This window comes from Apium graveolens, chromosome 9 (genome assembly GCF_009905375.1).
Source record: "Apium graveolens cultivar Ventura chromosome 9, ASM990537v1, whole genome shotgun sequence".
Classification (NCBI taxonomy): domain Eukaryota; kingdom Viridiplantae; phylum Streptophyta; class Magnoliopsida; order Apiales; family Apiaceae; genus Apium; species Apium graveolens.
This window is the reverse complement of record NC_133655.1, coordinates 136449736-136471155: the sequence shown is the minus strand read 5'-3', so window position 1 is coordinate 136471155 and position 21420 is coordinate 136449736. Positions and strand designations below refer to the sequence as shown.

Sequence of the window (21420 nt, the reverse complement as noted above, 5' to 3'; positions counted from 1 at the left end):
TTTAACAAACAATGCAAGCCAATACAATCTCCAAAAGAAACACCGATTTTCTTGATTCTGTGACATAGGCAATCTTGGGAACCACTACAAGAATAATCAGCTGTTTCTTTATTTGATTTCTATATCCACTTTCAAACCTAAATGCACATTCAGTGAAAACATTGCAAAACTAGGGTGTTCCAGTATTCTTCTTCTAAACAATATACTCCGTAAGACATAGTCTAATTAGAGGAAGAAGTCAACAAGATCCCCAGGACCCTAATTCATTCTAATCCCTACATTATGACAACTAAGCTATCAGATGGTTGAAATCTACAACAATTTCTAAAGCACTCTTGCTCGTGAACCCCTGTATTATCCAGCCATATTGAGCCAACACATCTTTAACCTACAACATCAGACCTCCAAGTTTAGCCACTTCTTTGTGAATTATTCTTAGGACGAAGTTTTATTGGTTTATTTAAAGATCTCTCCGCTTGAATCGGCAGTTCTTCATCCTTGACTTGTTTTGATGTTGACAGGTGATCTTTGGGTGTATTCGCATCCTCCAGGACTAACATTAAATTCATAAGCTGCAGAATATACAAGTTGATTGTTAAATATAATAAGCAGTCTGAGATCAAGTCAAAACTTAAGCCATCACAAATGGGATCCAAGTACCTGCTCTTCCAATTCCTCTATCTTGTCATCTTTCTTTTTCGTAAGCATTCTCTTCCTTAAAATGAACAAAACAAAATACAAATAAGAAAGTGAACAATATTTCCAAGGGATGAACAAATGTAATTGTATCTAGGATGATTTTATTTGTGTAGTCGCCAGTCGCTAGAGGTAAAATAGGATTGCAGAGGAAGTTATGGATGAAAATAGCTACTTGATTGATGTCAGGTCAATAGGGGCAGCATTGATAATGGCAATCAGTTGGAAGTCCATGAAATTCATCAACTGTTGCATGAGGATATGGTGCTGGCCCCTGGGTAAAGTTGAACAAATTGAGGTGGTTGGAGATGTGGAAGTTGTGGAAATGGACTGAGGTTTTCAAGAATAGCTGGGAAGTATGGATCTACCGAGTCCCAGTTCTGGAGAAATGTCTAATATGGGCGAGCAGTACTAGTGATCAAAGTGGAGTAATTTACGAATAATTGATGTTATCTAGTGGCTATCCTGGCAATGTTTAGAGTCTCTAATCTAGTATTGTATAATTTTGATTGGTAGTATTTTTTACTAGAGACCCATGTCTTCATGTTGCAGCAAGTTATTAGAACCCCGTGTAAGTGTTGCAGAGAGTGGTCTTAGGGTTCTTTCTATCTAGTGGTCCAGTCTCCAGTATTAGGGTCTGGTGTGTTAATGGTAATTATTCCTCCATTATCCCTTGCATCTTCTTTTCTATTAAGATTAATTAATATCAGCCTATCTATAAAAGTAAAAAAAATGACACCTGAAACATTTTTATATATACTTCAATAAATCTCTGTTAGTTATTTAAATGTTGTCAAAAAGACACCAAGGAAGAGACAACAAAAGTTCGGATTCTTATTAAACTGCAAGAAACCTAATGTATCTCTCAATCTCAAATATTCAATATAGCAAATATGTGGATCTAGATGCTACCTTTCTTCAGCTTCTTGTATCTTTTCAGTCCAGATCGCTTTGTTGCTCACAAGATTTTTTTTGATCTACAAGTGATACAGAAAAAAGCTATTCAGTTTCTACCAAAAAAAAAAAAATCACCAATCAGAAAGAATACTATAACAGATTGCACTTTTTTCGATGGTTCGAGTTATTACAAAAATAAACCTCAACAATATATTTTTTAATCAAAATCTAAAATTCGGGTATGAAATAAAATAAAAACCAGAAACTACATATCAACAGACAGCTTTAAAAAATCCAAACCAATTACAATTTTACACAATCAACCGTTAAACTCAATAAGAAACAAAGAAAATCAACAAGTACGCTTGAGTAACATTTATATATATGGAAATGGTTTTAAAATATTGGGTTTGATTTGGAATTTTATAATTTACAATAAATTACAATATTAGACGGTACAAATATATTACAGAACAAACAATACATGGAACTTTTACAATACTAACAGGTTCATTATTTAAACAGAACTGGGGTTCTAAAGTTCCTATTTATACCTATGTTCAGTATAAAAAACAAATTTTAAAATATAATCGTTCGACCTAAGTTTAAATAAGATAAAGTGCAAAACATGAACATATAAATTTCAAAATTCAAAACAAACACACACACATAATTTTGGAAAAAAGAACAACTAGGGTACAGTGTCTGGGTAGTAACTTACTTCCAAATTCACAAATCAAAAAACCAGAATGTTTTTTTATACTTTTGATCGGACCAGATTCAATCCCAAAGACCCAAACAGAATATTTTTACACAGCAGTGTATACAACTTCATATATATTATATACACACACACACACATATGCACAGTTTCAAAATCAACAAACACAATCAATGGAGTAATAATGTACGACCCAAATACTCTGCATACGCGCTGATGACCAAACAGGAGTGATTTTAGGAAAAGAACACTAAACATAAGCAGAGAATGAACACTTCCTTTTTCCTCGGCCAGGAACTTATAAAGCAAAAATACAAATTGTAAATTCTCACTCATAGAAAAAGCCTTCCAAAATCAACAAGGACAGTTGAATATAATTTCTTAAATAATTTTTTAATAAAAGTTGTTTTTTATTAGTATATAAATTGTTATTTACTTCTAAATCTCTTGATGTTTTCGAGGGAATCCTTATAAAACAAAATTGAGAGGAATGTTTCATTTTTTTCCATTTAGATAGTAAAAACTTGTCAGTTACATTTCTTGCAGCAAGTAACTCTTACTTCAAAACATATTACAGGCACAAATAATTCCATGCATACATATAAATATATAATAATTATAAAAAAATTCCTAAACATAAATAACATGCCCAGTAAAACAAAAATTAACAGACAATGAATTTTGTTTTTGAATAATACCGAATTTAAGACAAAATAACACTCACATCCTCTTGAAACTTCTTCTCTTCTTTAACTTTGTCCAGCTTGGCTTGCATCTTCTGTTTTTTCAAATTCTGATGTGATGCTTTCTCAACTCCAGAACATCCTGTTTCCGTGTCTTCAAATTCTTTCAGCAAAGACTCGAAATACTATTGATGAACACAATGGCAGTTAATAAGATTGACCAAATAATTCATCAGCCTGACTGATAGTTATGGTAGTATTACATACAAAGTCGAATTTCAATCAGCTTAAAGCCTTAAACCTTCAAAAAGTAAAGATTTCAATGATTTTGCAACATCAAGTAGATTGTCAAGCTCAAGCAGGCTGTCCTACAGCACACCATGGAAATAAAGGAAGAAACTTACCATCTTTTGGTTCTCAAGCTGGGTAGTAAGCAGCTCCTGATACTCGTTAACGATCTGCTCATAACAGAATAAATACTGTGTAAATTTGAGAAATTGAAAAGCACAAGGCAATACTGGTTTATTGCTTATAGAGGGCAGAGTATATGTTGGTGAAACTAAAAAAAGGGTTTGTACAGCTTCAACTTTGCTGTTTAACTGAGCCTCCTCAAAAGCAGGATCTGAACCACATTCACAAATTCCATAACCATCATCACCATGTACACAACGGTGATTCAACTCGACCAGCTTTCCATCAGTTTTTGACTGAATCAAACGGTGAACATAGTTATCTCCCACATAGTCCCACACACGTTGTGTTTCCAATTCAAGGGAGTAACAGTGTTGTGTTTCTTTCCAATGTCTTATAGCATGCCCTTCTTTGTACCTACCTAGTCCATAGTTACTTGTCAGAACAACTATGGAATAGAATTTTCAATGTACTTGCATTAAGTAACTACATTCCAGCTGTTGTATTAATGAAGGAATATTAAATATAATGATTCAGTGATCAGATGTCAATCGGCCTGTAATAATTACCTTCCACAACCTACAAACCCACAGATAACACATATCCATACATTCTCTGATGTTTGGCAGATAAAACATTTCGAATTTTCAGGCTGCTGCTGACAATATCGACATACCTACAATAACAATACTGAACTAATTCAATACATAAGAAACTGTGGAACCAATTTTTCTAATATATTTATTATAAACTGAGGTCTGAGGTACAAAACCTAACTAAAACCCTGATTGTGATTCTAAATATGAGTAAAATCGTGTGTTTTGGGTAATTTAAGGAAGAATGCAAGAGTATGGCTCGTTAATGCTGCAGGGCGACAATTTAAAAATACAACGGATGCAGGATAATATTGTAGCGGATATCTAATTCTGAAGTCACCTTATAACCTAAAAGGGCTCTGGTGCTCACAAACTACAAGTTATTAAACTTAGTAAGAACTTAAATATTGAAACCTATTAAACTCTACTGATTGCTTTAAGACTATAAAAAGGCAATAATTAGGAACGGGTAAATCTTCTTACCGGACAGGAAGAATCTGTCCATTTAGATATGCAGGAGCAATGGAAAGAATGATTGCATATAGTTGTGAGAATCCCACTCGTATCCTGGTCCAGTCTTTCTGCAAGATGCACAACCATAAGAGCCGATATATATACATATATATATATATATCAAATCAGAAGAAACTATTCCGTGCATGGTAAAAAATTAAAAATAAAACATGAAATTTCTGAATTCTATAGTCTTACTAGGCAATAGGCATCACTTAACAGTGGAGTTCTTATTTCGTCATGATTACGAGTAGAGCCCTCTAGTGTATGTCAAGACAAAAACTCCATTAGCCTTCAAATCTAAAAGCACCATGAATTCTTACAGGCCTCGCGCATTATATATAAGCACATCACATCCAGAAGTGAGAAGGAAACAAATCCTTGACTTAATGAGAGGTCTCCTCTTTGCGCAGATAACCTCTTCTTAATCACTCTCAGTATCATGATTTAAATATCGCTTAATAGATTGTGCTCCATAGGAGTTAATAAAATCCCTATAGCTTGTAATGACCCTACTGCCTAGTTACACCTCACCAGTTCTCATCAGAAGCTTATTATTTTTTAAAGTTCATAGAAGAACGTCAAATTGTCAATTTGGGCAATATATTTTCTATATGACTGGGATACTTGAGCCAAAATTTAATGGAATATTACTTGGTTTCTGTATAAATAATAAAACACATGAGGTTAAATTATTTCTTTAAAAAATTAAAAAGTATATTAAACTCCAATCAATATTAAAATTATCCAGCTTAAGTAATTACATTGTGATCAAAACAACAAGATAAGTTCGAGGAAATGTACAAAACTTGCATTAAGGACTGCACATTAAGGTAGGATCCCTCTTTGAAATAAGCATGCATCTCTTGTTACTAAGCTATATACATATGCAGTTTATATGTAAGTTTAAAGATAATACCAAGACAAACCGGACAAGATGGCTGCTCAGTGGAGCTGACAGGTGAAGCCTGTGCATGTTCTACTGAACCTGTGTATTGAACATCAACTGCGAAAAGCATATGACAAGCCTCTTCCTGTATCAGAATACCAAATATTATAAGATACTAGTACAAAATGGCCTCACGTTATTCTTATTTTTTTAATTCTTAATATTGATTTTTTACTATTAGTTTTAGGTTAAAATTCATATTTGAAGTTAGAACGAAAAAAGAGTATAATAACCTCGAGGGAGGAAAAATGTTTTCCATTAAAATGCTTGTAGAAAGAATCAGTTGAATCTTGCCCGTCAAACCTTATCAGAACACTGTATTTATCCTCCATCCCATCAGTCCTGAAATGCATAATAATGGCATCCAGGTCACATGGAAATCCAATAGGATACAACATGGACAAATCAACATCGCAGTATTAGATTTTTAAATTCATACCTGACAATCCGCATTTCCAGTATATGTTGAACAAAAGAACCACAGAACTGACAAAAATCAGCATATGTCATGTGATTTGGCACCCCAAGCACACAGACAAGAGGTTTTCTTTCAACCTTGCATCACAGAAATATACATGAAGACACTGTCAACTAATTAATTACTCAAATATTATCACATGGCAAAATATTTTTCACGCTGATACCTATCCAGTATCATGTTTAAAATAAAAATCTCTTTATATCAGCCAGCCATTAAATAAACTTAAGAATTGTTAAATTCAACTAAGCACAAAGCAAGTTTATGTCATTTAAACAAAAAAAAGGATATAATCTTAGGTGTGTCCAAAAGAGCCCTCGGTAGAGGTTTCGAAAGTGATGAAATTGGCCACAGTAGAGCACTTCTAGAAATACATAGAGCAAAATGGAGTTACAACAGAACTGATTGTGTAAGTTACAAAACTCAATTCAATTCAAGAATCCCAAACACCACAAAATTTTGGCTGAAACCTACGAGTGGCTGTGTCCATCTGTTTATTTGGCAAACATTAATAATCATGTTTGTTATAAACTTATAATAACTTAATAAGCTTCCAAGTAACACAATATCATAATTGTACAATTTGTAGATGTTAGTGAAAGCAAATCAAGAGCCCAGCCTAATCCATAAAGTGAATATAAACAGCAAAGTCAATTAAAATCATCAACCAGCAACAGCTACACCTAATAACCTGAACAGTATTCATTAAACGACAAGACACATAGTTTTTAATTTATACAAATAGCTTAATCTATGGACGCAATTGATGATATAATATACAATAGACAGAAAGAAGTGAAAACGTGTCCTGTCAAAAAAAAGTGAAATTGTGTGTGAGAGAGGGAGAGCGGGAGAGAGAGAGTAAAGAGAGAGCGGGAGAACGGGAGAGAGAGAGAGAGAGAGAGAGAGCGGGAGAGAGAGAGAGAGGTTACAGGTAAGGATGATGAGACGGAGTCGTGGCGATAAAGAAGCATGACGCCTCGAGTCTCTTCGATTCTAGGGTTACCAGAAGAGAAATTGAAGGACTGGGTGAGATCGGAGATGGATAATGAATCATCTAGCTCTTCAGCAGAAGGTGTGGAGATAGCAGCAGCTGCAATTGCACTTGTTGAAGTTGATTCAGCCATGGTTGCAATTTGCAAAGGAGCTATAGAGATGACAACTACAGTGTGATCAAAATTGTGTAGTCTTGTGTTATGCACCATTTCCTATATATATCCTCATATCGGGTACCGCAATCACAAAATGCACCGAATCAAATTAGACTCATCCGATCCTTTGACCAAAAAAAAAGAATTTAGACTCATCCGATTTTAAAACTAAAACTAACAATATTCACTGTGTTATAATAATGATCGTCAAATATTATTGAGAAAAACTCGCAATATTTACTAAAAAATACTCGCGATACTTATCAAGAAATAATTAATTTAATATTGAAAATTTGTCACGAAAATCAAGATTTTGTTAAGTTCACTAAGAAAACTTATCTATTAAGTTTTCTTAGTATAGTTGATAAAACTCTATTATATATAGAAGCATTGTCTAGTCATTTGTACTTGAACAATCACAGAAGAATTAATAATACTTTTGAGATCTCTCTCTTTCTTTCTTACTCTATAGTTTAGAGTTTATTTATATCACGTTATCAGCACGAGTCTCTGCCAACTGAAGCTTGATTCTTGAAAGAGGTACGACTTATTCTGACCCACGAGTCTCTATCAACTAAAACTATTTCATAAAAGAGAATGGCGGATCTTGCAAAATTAGAGTTTGTTACCTTAGATGTTTCTGGGGATAATTATCTCTCTTGGGTAGTCGATGTTGAATTACACCTTAGTGCTAACGGGTTAAAAGACACCATAGAAGCGGGAAAAATTTCAAGCGTTGAATAAAATGCCAAGGCTATTATTTTTCCATTCATGAAAATTTAAAATCTGAATACTTAACCGTCAAAAACCCACCCACCCTTTGGAATAATCTCAAAGATATATTTGATCACCAAAAACTTGTTCATCTACCTCATGCGCGGTATAACTTGTAACGCCCTTTAGACCCGGAGTATAAGTCTGGGGGTTACTAGCTAATCACCAAACCTGTACAATCTGATTAACAAATAATAAAGAAATGAATCTAAACCCCTTTAACACTAACCATGATCTTTCTATCTTATCTTAACCCTAATGTTCTTGTTTTCAGGGACCAAACCTACATCTTTGATGCCAAACCGAATATCCTGTAGAACTCCGTGAAAGAAGGCGGTCCCTCATGGGTCAAATCATCCATCTCCCAAGTAGCACTCATCAAAACTGACTGTAACCTCTGCCTCATAAAGTAATCTGGTTGTAGGGTAGCTAACGGTCCTCTGTCTCTCTGGTCAAATAAATGCATAATCTCCCTGCATTGAGCTCTCTAATACTCCACATCATCTCTCATAACCCTGTACTCATGGTATGGTACCATATACGGTTGTGCCACCTGACCCACTGACTCCTGTGACGGAACCCTCGGTATACCTGCACTCTGTTGTGGTAACCCCAACTGTAAATCCACATCATGCTCTCCCATCCCCTCGACTGGAATCATCTGAAATACGTCTGGCTCTGGGGCATGCACTGGTATAGGAGGTAACACTGGTGGTGGTGGTGGTTAGTGGTTCTTGTTTTCATACTTTAACCTAAAAAGATCCTAGTTAGTGTTAAAGGGGTTTAGATTCATTTCTTTATTATTTGTTAATCCGATTGTACAGGTTTGGTGATTAGCTAGTAACCCTCAGACTTATACCCCGGGTCTGGAGGGCGTTACATGACTGGCTTAACATAAGGTTGCAAGATTTCAAATCTGTTGCTGAGTATAATTCTGCCTTATTCAAAATAAGCTCAAAATTGACCTTGTGTGGTGAGAATATTACTGATGCTGACATGATTGAAAAGACGCTCTCAAACTTTCATTCCAACACTATGATTTTGGCGCAACAATATCGGGAGTGCAACTTTCAAAAATATAGTGAGTTGATATCTCTCCTTCTTGTAGCTGAAAAGAACAACGAGTTGTTATTGAAAAATCATCGGATACATCCCACAGGCTCTGCCCAGTTACCTGAAGTACATAACACGTCATTCCGGAAGAATAGACGTGGGAAAGGGCATAGAGGAGGACGAGATTACGGACAGAATCGTGGACGCGGAAATTTTCGTGGTCGGTTTCGTAATCACTAATCAGTATAACTCTGGTCACCTGCAGTGGCAGCATAATGGATACAACAACAACTCTGGCCACTAGAATTGGCAGAATGAGATGCCAAATAAAAGGAAGGCACCACCAGAAGGGGATACTAGAGATATCTGCTTTAGATGTGGGGCCCATGGGCACTGGACTCGTATTTTTCGTACACCCAAACATCTTGTAGAACTTTACGAGTCATCCAAAAAGCAGAATGGATAAATGATGAAAACAAACTTGGCTAGCTATAATGATGAACCGATGATTAAGATCACAAATGAATTAGAAAATTGTGTTAATATCTACTATGGCCTAGATGACTAGTTTTCATATGCACTTATTTTATTTCATGTGTCGCATCTACTTGTTTCGACATCTACTTCCATGTACTTGTTTTATGTTCTTGTTCTAGTTTTTTGTACTTTGTTTATCTTAATAAAGTCATTTTTCACTTATATATATATGTACACAACACAAATATGGGAGACATATGTATTGCTGACTGCGCAACTACTCATACAATTCTACAAAACCCGAAGTATTTTTCTCAGTTTACTAAAACTAACTCACAAGTATGGACAATTTCGGGTACATCTAATATAATCGAAGGTTTTGGGAAGGCAATTTTTTCTCTACCGAATGAAACACAGCTTCATATACCAAATGCCATATACTCTAGCAAGTCAACTAGGAACCTCTTAAGTTTTAAGGATATTCGTCTTAATGATTTTCACGTGAAAACTCTAGTGAGGGTGGAAAATAATATCTCTAAATCAGTTCATCTACCTCGGGCTATAAGAAAATCTTGGAGAAATTACCATCAGTCTCTTCTGGGTTGTAAACCACACAAATAATGGCCATTGAGTCTTACAATGTCACTATTCCCAAAATCGTTGGTCCAAAATCCCTTATTATGTGGCATAATAGACTTGGTCATCCAGGAGTCTCTATGATGCATCGTATTATAGGAAATTATACGGGACATCCTTTTAGACACCATAAGATCATACCACGAGATGAACTTCTTTGTTCAGCTTGTTCTCTAGGAAAATTAATTGTTCGACCATCTCCTGTTAAACTTTAAACCGAATCCCCCAAGTTCTTAGAACGGATCCAAGCTGACATTTGTGGTCCCATTCATCCATCTTCAGGCCCAGTTAGATATTTCATGGTTTTAATTGATGCATCAACCGGATGGTCTCATGTATGTCTATTTTCTACCCGAAATTTAGTTTTTGCCAAACTGCTTGCCCAAATAATAAAGTTATGAGCCCAATTCCCTGGCCATCCTATTAAATCAATTCGTTTAGATAATGTTGTCGAATTTACATCCTCAACTTTCAATGATTATTGTATGACGGAAGGAATCTCAGTCGAACATCCAGTAGCATACGTACATACCCAAAATAGTTTGGCAGAATCTTTGATTAAAAGACTTCAACTTATCACTCGTCCCTTACTTCTTAGAGCCAACTTACCTACATCTGTTTGGGGTCATGCTATATTACATGCTGCGAACCTAATAAGAATTAGGCCATCCTCCTATCATAAACAATCTCCCCATCAACTAGCACTTGGTCAAATTCCTAATGTCTCTCATTTTAGAATTTTTGGTTGTGTCGTATATGTTCACATTGCCCCACCTCAAAGGTTAAAGATGGGACCGCAAAGGAGGATGGGTATATATGTCGGTTTTGATTCACCATCTATTATAAGATATCTTTAACCACTAATTGGGGATGTTTTTACTGCTCACCATACTGATTGTCATTTTGATGAGTCAATATTTCCGACATTAGGGGGAGATAAATTATTGTATAAGATAAACCCTGACTTGACATGGAAGATATCAGGATTAAATATTTTAGATCCGCGAACTAATCAATGCGAATCTGAAGTTCAAAGAATTATTCATATGCAAAGTATTGCTAATCAAATGTAGATGCTTTTAGTGATTCTAGGCATATTGTTAAATCACATATACCTGCCATTAATGCCCCGACAAGGGTTAAAATATCTATTCATAAATCAGTTTCCGAAGAATTGATTAATAATTCAAAACCACGCCAGAAGCGCGATAGACCAATTGGTGCAAAAGATGTTCTACCACGAAAACGGAAAACGATTGAACATGCCTCTGAAGTGGAAAATGTTCCAGACAATACCCCAGAAGTGGTATCACCTCCTGAAGAGGTTAAAACCTCTGAAGTGGCAGTGAAAAAATTACCAGAAGTGGTATTGCCTCTAAAAGAGAATATTTTCCCTGAAGTGGCACATACTTCCGTAAAAGTAAAGGTACCTGAAAGTTATGAGATCTCATTAAGTTATGTACATAACGGATAATTATTGGATCGTGGGAGTATTGAAGTTGATGATGTATATGCTTTTTCCGTGGCATGTGATATTATTATGAACTCTGATCCAGGACCACAAAATGTGGAAGAATATCGACAAAGAGATGATTGGCCAAAATGGAAAGTTGCAATCCCGGAAGAATTGCAATCCTTGCACAAGAGAAATGTATTTGGACCTGCAGTCCGAACACCAGCTGGTGTGGTCCCCGTTGGGAACATATGGGTATTTGTACGAAAATGAAATGATAGAAATGAAATTGTAAGATATAAAGTCCGGCTCGTAGCCTAGGGATTCTCTCAAAGGCTTGGATTTGATTATCAGGATACTTACTCTCCTGTGATGGATGGAGTTACTTTTCGTTTTCTTATAGGTATGGCTTGTATGAAAAAATTGGTAACACGTCTAATGGACGTTGTGACAGCCTACCTATATGGATCACTTGATAGTGATATCTATATGAAAATCCCTGAAGGATTAAAATTAGATGAGACTAAGACTCGTCATTTATAATCAGTTAAATTACAACGATCAATATATGGACTGAAACAATCTGGTCGTATGTGGTACAACAATCTTAGTGATTACCTATTGAATAATGGGTATGTTAATGATAAAATATGTCCATGTGTGTTTATTAAAAGATCTCAAACTGGTTTCGTTATTATTGATGTATATGTGGATGATTTGAATATTGTAGGTACTTCTAAAGATATTACTAAGGCTGCTAATTATTTGAAAAATGAGTTTGAGATGAAAGATCTTGGAAAGACAAAGTTCTGTTTAGGTTTAGAGGTGGAACATTTATCTTCAGGAATATTTGTTCATCAATCAACCTACACAGAAAAAGTTCTTGTTCGGTCACTTGAAGTTGAAAAGGATCTATTTCGTCCAAGAAAAAAAAGATGAAGATCCACTTGGACCAGAAGTTCCATATATCAGTGCAATTGGCGCTCTTATGTACCTCGCAAGCAACACACGACCTGATATTGCTTTTACTGTCAATCTATTAGCAAAATTCAGTTTAGATCCAACTAAAAGACATTGGGATGAAATCAAACATATATTGAGATATCTTCGCGGGACAATTGATCTTGGATTATTCTTTCCAAATAATTCGAAATCACAGATGGTTGGATATGCAGATGCTGGATACTTGTCAGATCCTCATGTTGGACGAACAAAGACAGGTTACTTACTCACATATTGCGGTACTGCTATCTCTTGAAAATCTACAAAATAGACCATGACTGCAACTTCATCAAATCACACAGAATTACTAGCAATCTATGAAGCAAGTAGGGAATGTGTCTGGCTACGATCCATAATCCAACATATTCGGCATTCATATGGATTATCAAATATTACAGACGACCCCACTATTTTGTTTGAAGATAATTCAGCTTGCATTAAACAGTTAAAGGAATGATATATCATGGGAGATCGAACAAAACACATCTTACCAAAATTCTTCTACACTCACGAATTACAAGAGAATGGAGATATTGAGGTACAACAAGTTCGATCATGTGATAATCTGGGGGATATACTTACGAAGTCACTACCGACATCAATATTTGAAAAGTTACGAAATAATATCGGAATGCGAAGATTGAAGAACATATTACATCAAGATGTCAATATATGAGATATTTTATTCAGGGGGAGACCATACTCTTTTTACTTCGTCAAGGTTTTTATCCCACCGGGTTTTTCCTTGCAAGGTTTTAACGAGACAACCAATCTTTGAGAAACTCACATTTGAAAATCAAGGGGGAGTGTTATAATAATGATTGTCAAATTTTATGAAGGAAGACTCGTGATACTTACTAAGGAAGACTCACAATACTTATCAAGAAAGACTTAATTTAATATTGGAAGCTGGTCACGAAAATCAATATTTATTAACCTGACCAAGAAAACTTACTTACCTATTAATTTTTCTCAGTATAGTTGATAAAACTCTCCTATAAATAAAAGCCAAGCATTGCCTAGTCATTTGTACTTGAACAATCACGGAAGAAGTAATAATACTTTTGAGATCTCTTTCTTTCTTACTCTATAGTTTATAGTTTATTTATATCACATTGTATTTTTTTAGAATTTTCAGAATTTTATAATTTATGCCAATATTTTGTTTAGTATTGTTAGTTATTCTTCAAATTTTTAACTTCATTATATAAATTTTAGTCACCCTGTACATGGCTAACTTGGCATCATTGTCCTTATGCCAACCTGCTGGTAAAACTGATTTCTAGTTTAAAAGAAAATGTGTTGAGAAGAAAATTAATGAACTGGTAAAGAGAAAATTAAAAGAGTAGTTACTTGATGAATAATTTTGTATAAACATTATGTGGGAGATTTTTGTTGTATTGTTTCTGAGAGGTTAAAGTTGAATGGCTTTATTTTGAAAGTGAAGTAAAGAATTTGAAAGAAATATGGATGAAAATATAGGCAGCAAAAAGATCATCAACTGATGGAATTTGGCTAGTTTATCATTCAAACTTCCATTATTGTGTGATAAACAGCTATGTTTCATGTTACAACAGCTTTTGACACATTTGTAAAAATTGAGAACTAGTCAGACTATAGGTTTACAAAAATACAAGGGAGAAGATGAAAAGCAATGCAAAATGAAACACCAAGCACATCCTTTCCTAAATAAACCAAGAAAAAATAGTACATTCATTTGAATGATCCGGAAAAAAAAACGAAAGTCAACTCTGCAAAATCTTCAAAAATGGCACTCTATTGAGCATTGAGGCCCGCCCTTGACACTTCGTAAATGGGGAATTTATCATACAGCAGCAGGAAATTTGGATTCTACTGACTTGAGTACCTCTTCACCCATCTCCTTGCATCCTACCAATTTCTGCAAGGGAAGAAGAGTACATACACATTACCGTCGAAGTAGAAAGCTAGGAAACACTGTACAGTTGAGGCGGAAATAGAGTAAAGAGAAATGAATTGTAGAGCAGATGTAACTGGAAATACTGTAAAAGATAAACCAATAGGAATTGCATTTGGTGGTTTAGTTATTGGCTTTTAGCTTCCTTGTTTATTGGGGTATGCCCCTCTTAAACCTTTGGTGTTTCTTGAGCAATAGATTCTTTTATTTACCAATAAGAACTCATTATGCTGAATTTTTGTAATTTTACTTGTTAACACCTTGTGCAACTATAACATATTTCTTTTGAAGTTATGCTCAATCATAGGCACATTTATTATTTCAAGCATTTATCATTTCCGTTTTTCCTTGCACACACAGCCAGAAGAAATATCTCTAATTTGCAACCGAGGAAGTCCTGACAAACTTATAGCATATATACAAACCTAAGAGCAAGTACATTGGTAATGCTAATATACGTATAAATATTGCGATATATTGAAATCAAAAAGTGATTTTTGATGTTAAATAGAATTGTGCTCCAATGTAGTATAGTGTTAAAATGTTACAAAATCTATCCAAATAAAGCTATATTTCAACTACCTAATCTTTAAATGCACAGATATGTTTGTCACTATTACTTTAATTATTCATTTCCCTCCATATATCCACTTGCATGCTGATGTGGTAATTATAACAACATCTATACTTGGTTCTTTATAAAAAAACCAAGTATAGAATTTTGCTACTTTGCATCCATATTTGGCATCCCATTCGAGCGGAATTTTTTTTCTTGGGTGCCATATTATAGAACTAGTACCACTTTTGACACCCCTACTGGACTTGCTCTAACATAAACTCTGAAGGAGAATGATACGTAGAAAGGGCATTCCATTCTTTTTTAGGTTTATTATAGAAGGAACAACCAAGTGAATCAACAAGGACCCTACTTGATGCCACCATTTTATGTCATAAAAGAACTTCTCTGTCTCAACTGGCCATCCAATATAGACTACAAATGACAATCTAACGAAGAACGAAATTTTGTACAGTGTTTATAACTACAAACTGCATTTTGGGTTTCTTTTGGCCCTTCTGGGACTGGAAGCTAAGCACACTTAATAAATTCTAATTTATCTACACAGACACAACTCAATTAAAGCTTATCTAGTCAAGATGCAATGCAACAAAATAGTGATTCAGAGTAAATAATGCCCAAGTCATGGCAGAACTACAATGAAGAGAAATTCTAGCAAAACCAAGATCTTCAAATATGTATATTGCTAGTAAATGAATCCAATTAAATCAACTTAACATGTTTATATTACTTAACTCCTCATTTTGCATTTCTTTTGTTGGCACTTGATACCGGTATTTGGACAACAAAGTTCAAAAAAAACATCCAAATCAGTTCTCTGATTACTCTTTCGGACTACTCCCCGATTGTACTCACTTTTCAGGGACTGTAACTGAGTAGAACTGATAGCTGACTTTTTCAACCATGCATGGGCTAATATTTTAGTTTATGACAGGTAAAGATTATGTAAGAATTATTGCTTCTCTCCCATGACTAATAATGTGAAGTTCTGTATCTAACAGAAAATGCCAGAATCTTGTGTTTTAGTCATTTATGTTCTAAGGCTAAAGGAACCAAAACAAGTTTAAGGATATTTTGGCACCCCAAACTGAAATAAAATAGTTATAGCTGCAATTCTTTAGTAATAAAAAAACTTTCTTAACTGAAGCACATACATTTCCAGCAGAGTAAATATCACCAGTGCGAAATCCCCTGTTTAGAGTATCCATCACTGCAAGCTCAATTCTTTGGGCCGCCTTTTCCTCTCCTAGGCCATATTTTAATAGCATGGCAGCACTTAGCACTGTTGCCAGAGGATTTGCTTTATCCTATCAAAAAGATCCTAGGTTATGGAACTTACCAAAAAAACTACTAAACCCACGTGTTTCATCCATCAAAACAGTTTACAAGATACATTCATAACGTAAAAAAAAGGAGTACTATAATGCTGGGAATCTTACCATTCCAGCGATATCAGGAGCAGACCCATGTATCGGTTCGTAAAGCCCAGGACCCTACAAATTTCCACAAGGATAATATATATTTTAGATATACTCAACTGTAAGTGACAAAAGGTTAATGAAAATAAAATTCACTTCTCAAATTAATAAAATGATAACATAATATGCAAGGATTGCATATTTCTCATACCGAATCGCCAATACTAGCAGATGGGAGCATCCCAATGCTTCCAGTTATCATCGAAGCCTCGTCTGACAATATATCACCAAATATGTTGTTGGTCACAATCGTATCAAACTGCAGCAAAACATAGAATACCATCTTAACTCTTGAACTATATATTGTCATGAGAGGATGATCTTGTGATACAACAAAATGTAAAATTATGCCTTCACTATTTTATAGAAAAACTACCTGTTTAGGATTACGAACAAGTTGCATTGCAGCATTGTCAACATACATGTGTGACAGCTCAACATCAGGGTACTGTGAAGCTATCGCCGTTACTCTTTTCCTCCAGAGCATGGACGCCTGGAACAGGAAGCAAAATTGTTAAAGATGCAACTTATCAAGAATTTTACAATTTTAAGGGCACATATCTGGATTATTACATGATATATAAAGTTTAAGATTGTTGAACATAGTTCTACTAATAAGAAAAGCATCATAAAGCTTAATGATATATATAGCATCCTATACTCAGTACATTGGTAGAGGTATGTGACAGCACTAGATTTGGTTCATGGAAAATCACATTACCAACCCAACGAAGTCATTGCTAGGCAGCACATAAAGTAATAACCGTGGCACAACCGTTCTATAAACTAGGCAGTGAATGATTCTTGTAATTGTCTACCACCATTTTATCGATGGTTTTTAGTAAATAGTGGGTACGAAAGGAAATTGCCTGTTAGTTGTTTTAACTCAAAGGTGCAATGTGTTGAGTACTCGGAATAAAATTAAGTACAATGTCACAGAGGTGGTGCCATACAACTCATCCTAACCAATGCAATATACGTTTAGCAATTTTCTACAACAAAGGAACCCAAGAAATATAAAGAATTAACATACTACTCGGACTTCAAAAGTAACAATCATATTATTATTTCTGAGTAGTACATTATACTACTGGATCTTATTAAAAGAATACTACCACATTTTGCAGTAAAATTAGAGGAAAATAAAATGAAGACCATATCATTACCTCTAGAACATTTGCTTTATCTACAGAACAAAGTTTACAGCTACGCTTCCGAGCAGTTTGAAACGCGATGTGAGCAATGCGATCAATCTGGCAGCCAAATAATTTAAGTTACAAAGAGCACTTCAGTATACTGAAGATAATAAATATAGACTACTGCAGGCCAAGGAATGGTGGAACCTCTTGAGTGTGTGCATGTGTATGCACAGACGGAGCTAGGGTGTGGCTGACGGTGGCATCCGCCAACTCCAGAATATTTAAAAAAATAGGTTTAGAAATTTCAAGTGTAAAATGTTGTAATAAGTAAACTTCTCCCCTTTAAAATTATATAATTTTTTTATTAAAATTAATGACGGCATACAAAATTTGTATAAGAACATGAAAATTGAAGAATATTTACAAATATGTAATATTGTGAAATTTTTGTAATCAATATAAAATTTACATATAATTTCTTATGCATTTTTAGTTATAAGGCGTAAAAAAAAATCCCTCGAGATCTAAAGATCCTATTTCCATCCATCTCTGTGTGTGTGCGTGTCTGTGCCTGTGACTGATGTGAGGAAGTGTTCCGACAACAAATGCTTATTTACTATGCACCATGGATCATTCAAAATCATATAAAAATTGCACAATATCAATTTTGGACTCAAAGCTGTGACAGTGTTACTCTGTATCATATTCCAACTAATATCATGTTTAATGGTAAGAAATGCAGGACATAAAATTAATAGCTTGGCATTTCTTACAGAACTTCAAAAGCAAAGTGATCCATAAATCACCTCATAAGCAGCATAAACCTCAGTGTTAAAACCAATCTCATCACCACTATCGTTGGTGCCAAAACCCCTTGGTTTTCCAAAATAAATACCTATCGTCAGAAGCAAAATACAATGAAAAGCATAAACATGATGACAATTGCTCAAAATAATCAATTGAATAAGAAAATTCGGGTTTAGGTACTTCTGCTGAAAACAATGTTCACAAAAGGACTCAAAATTCAAGATTTTTCAATCCCAGTTCGGCTTCAAGTATTTACATTTGAAGCACGATTATTAAATTATTATTGTACTCCAACAAAGTCTCCATAAAAGATTATGCAATTATCAAACTCTCAAAGATATACAGAAATTTCATCAATATAGTCACCCAGACAAATTAAATTTTTGTTGTGTGCCATAATTGACTTCAGAAAAAAAACAAATATGTAAAAACAAGCTCAAGCCGATGTAGACTAACCCCCGGTGAGCTCCCTGACAACCATCAAGTCAACACCTTCAGCCACCTCCTTCTTCAAAGTTGATGCATCTACTAACTGAGATTAAAGGGAAATAAAGAATGAAAATTCAGGCTTGAATCAACCACATCCAAGCAGAAGATGATCATGACGGAAGAAAATTCACCTGTGGTAAAACTGAAGCTGGCCTCAAATTTGCAAAGACCTTAAGACCTTCACGTAGCTGCAGCAATCCAGTCTCGGGCTTTAAGTGCTTCTCATTGTTGTCCCATTTGTAGCTTACAACCAAAAATATAAAATCTTTTAGTTGAAAGAATCACGATCAATCAAGTGCTGAGTTGTGAATACAAGCAAGGTTAATGATCATTGAAGATGACGAAGCTCATATAACGACCCTTAAGTAAAAATTTAAGTTAGTAATAAATAAGTACCCTCCAATTGCTCCAAGAAGAACAGCATCCGAATTCCTAGCTTGGGAAAGAGTCTCCTCGGGTAAAGGAACACCAGTCAGGTCCAAAGCAGCACCTCCCACCGGCATCTCCTTGAACCCAAACTCAATCCCTTTCATAATTGCAAAGAATTAACCTTTCAATCAGCAACCCATTTCAATTAAAGTTGACCAAACTACTCACATTGCATTAATTAAAATCTCGGTAAATCCGATAATCAGCAAGTTAAGGACTTAAGGGGGGGGAGTAAAGAAACGAGCTTTGAATCTTGATAATGTGACAAATAATAAAACCAGCCAATTCAACAGCTTTTAGAATTTAATCAAATAGTAACACAACACAAACTCGATAAATTAATATAATTTATGATGAATTAAAGAGGTTTGAGTGTACCGTCGAAAGAAGCGGCGAGCTGGAGAACATTTTTGGCGACGGAGATGACTTCAGGACCAATACCATCGCCGGGAAGGAGAGTGATGGAGTAACGTTTGGTGGGTGTGGCGGCGGAGCAGTTGATTGTTGAAAGCCTTTTGGTAGTTGAACTAATCAAGTGATGTTGTTGAGGCTTAAAACCTCCAAGATTGTTTACTTGTAGTGATGCCACCGCCATTTTCGACTGTTTGGGGTTCGTAGCAGTGGTGTTAGTTTCTTACTGAATTTTTACGGCTAAAATGCTAGATTTTCCGGTCTAAATGTATTTTCCTATTATATATTAATATTTGTTTCGAAATTCCGAAATCGGCAGTGTGACTCACAGTGAATGGGAGCGTTATGTTTAATAAAATATAAAAATAATTAATTTATTATATTAAATATATTAATTTGAGAAAATAGTACAGTAATTAATCAAATTATAAAATTGAATTGGTGGAACATAATAAAATGAATAATCTGTTAATTAGGCGGTAATTTTTATAACAGAGATTAATAAATGTAATTAGACTGCTTTTTTTTAGATTAAAATTTTTTCTTCTTTATATGGTTTGTTTTTATTTGATAATAATACAGTTACGGAATACAATTTACTGAAGATTAAAACGACTGAAACGATGGTCAAAACAGGACAACTTGTGAAAAGAGTCCACAACTTTACTATCACAATTTCTTAACAAACATCAATTTGTTGCTTATATAATAGAGATCAGCCTTAACAAATACTCTCTCCCCCTCAATTAACGCTCCAGTTTTCAAAACTTTTTTTTAAAAATAAAAATGTAATATTCGCATTTTATATTTAAAAAAAATTGAAACTATATATTATAATAAACTTAAAATGTGTATAAAACATGAGAAACCCGGTAAATAAATGAGGGGGACACATTTTAAACACAATCGATAATATATTTTGTTTTAGCGTGATGACATTATGTTGACCAACTTATTACATTTTCGTTTTAGTCCGGTTCAATAAATATTTTTTTAGCTTGATCGGTAATATTTATTTTTTTATATAATTTATTTTTAGAAATATTTATTCTTTATTTAACTAATTTTTAATAAGATAATTTTATTTCCTAAATAAATTTTATGTTTTTCAGAATAATGTATTTTTCAAAAAATTGTACTTTTTATACTTATATATTTAGTTATTATTATATTCTTATATTTGACATTGATAACCTAAATATAACATATATGTTATAATTTATTTTATTTCTTTCATTATTTGATTTTTTTCCACATTATAAATTTGTAAATAGAATATTTTAATCATATCATATAATATATTTACATAATTAAATTTTTATTTATATATATTTTTTCTTAATGGTGTAGAATTTGATCAAAAATTAGAAACTTGTTTGGATTTGCATCTACCGGCGTTTGTAATAATATTTTATAATTTGTCGGTTCTAGTAATGATTTTGAAAAAAATAATTTACACTTAATTGTCATAGTACTTTTAAATATATTTTATTAAATTGCTATTTCAATTTTGAATTGTAATAATTTTTTTTATTATTATATTTTTCCTAATTTTTATGTTTTATAGGATTCATGTGCTATAAATTTTTTAAAAGACAAACTATAATTTTTCCTTAAATTTTATAAGATTTCTGTGCTCTGAATTTTTTAAAAGATAAACTTAT

General features: G+C 34.0%; 3 protein-coding genes across 4 annotated transcripts; 1 reads left to right on the top strand and 2 right to left on the bottom strand.

Moving 5' to 3' along the window:
• Positions 1-29: 29 nt before the first annotated feature.
• On the bottom strand, positions 30-7182 carry LOC141684491 (BRAP2 RING ZnF UBP domain-containing protein 2-like). 2 transcript variants are annotated; one of them, XM_074489499.1, is made up of 12 exons: positions 6877-7182; positions 5906-6021; positions 5700-5808; positions 5437-5551; positions 4488-4585; positions 3978-4084; positions 3576-3825; positions 3402-3455; positions 3039-3182; positions 1609-1673; positions 661-715; positions 30-572 (listed from the first exon to the last, which is right to left on the bottom strand). In XM_074489499.1, the coding sequence occupies exons 1-12, from the start codon at positions 7147-7149 to the stop codon at positions 411-413; spliced, it is 1548 nt and encodes a 515-aa protein (XP_074345600.1). In that variant the 5' UTR covers positions 7150-7182; the 3' UTR covers positions 30-410. The 2 variants fall into 2 exon arrangements, with proteins under 2 accessions (XP_074345600.1, XP_074345599.1); XM_074489498.1 differs by having other exon boundaries at positions 3402-3825.
• Positions 7183-12116: 4934 nt separating this feature from the next.
• On the top strand, positions 12117-12746 carry LOC141685601 (secreted RxLR effector protein 161-like). Its single transcript, XM_074490693.1, has 3 exons — positions 12117-12120; positions 12219-12313; positions 12363-12746. The coding sequence occupies exons 1-3, from the start codon at positions 12117-12119 to the stop codon at positions 12744-12746; spliced, it is 483 nt and encodes a 160-aa protein (XP_074346794.1).
• A 1509-nt stretch (positions 12747-14255) lies between these two features.
• LOC141686632 (3-isopropylmalate dehydrogenase 2, chloroplastic-like) lies at positions 14256-20034 on the bottom strand. The gene is made up of 11 exons (XM_074491670.1): positions 19724-20034; positions 19313-19442; positions 19048-19159; positions 18884-18959; positions 18427-18515; positions 17648-17734; positions 16858-16974; positions 16633-16740; positions 16443-16496; positions 16158-16310; positions 14256-14390 (listed from the first exon to the last, which is right to left on the bottom strand). Exons 1-11 carry the CDS (start codon positions 19938-19940, stop codon positions 14316-14318), a joined length of 1218 nt encoding a protein of 405 aa, XP_074347771.1. The 5' UTR covers positions 19941-20034; the 3' UTR covers positions 14256-14315.
• Between the last annotated feature and the right edge of the window lie 1386 nt (positions 20035-21420).

Excerpts from the sequence above, each read along its gene's own strand:
- LOC141684491 (XM_074489498.1), bottom strand. The coding sequence starts at position 7,149 with ATGGTGCATAACACAAGACTACACAATTTTGATCACACTGTAGTTGTC. Across the intron at positions 4,586-5,436 it reads ATCTTGTCCGGTTTGTCTTG|AAAGACTGGACCAGGATACG; the intron begins GTATTATCTTTA and ends TGCATCTTGCAG. Across the intron at positions 3,183-3,401 it reads AGCTTGAGAACCAAAAGATG|TATTTCGAGTCTTTGCTGAA; the intron begins GTAAGTTTCTTC and ends GTTCATCAATAG.
- LOC141685601 (XM_074490693.1), top strand. Across the intron at positions 12,314-12,362 it reads AGTTCTGTTTAGGTTTAGAG|AAAAAGTTCTTGTTCGGTCA; the intron begins GTGGAACATTTA and ends CAACCTACACAG.
- LOC141686632 (XM_074491670.1), bottom strand. The coding sequence starts at position 19,940 with ATGGCGGTGGCATCACTACAAGTAAACAATCTTGGAGGTTTTAAGCCT. Across the intron at positions 18,960-19,047 it reads CAGCTTCAGTTTTACCACAG|TTAGTAGATGCATCAACTTT; the intron begins GTGAATTTTCTT and ends CTTTAATCTCAG. Across the intron at positions 14,391-16,157 it reads ATATTTACTCTGCTGGAAAT|AAATTGGTAGGATGCAAGGA; the intron begins GTATGTGCTTCA and ends CTTCCCTTGCAG.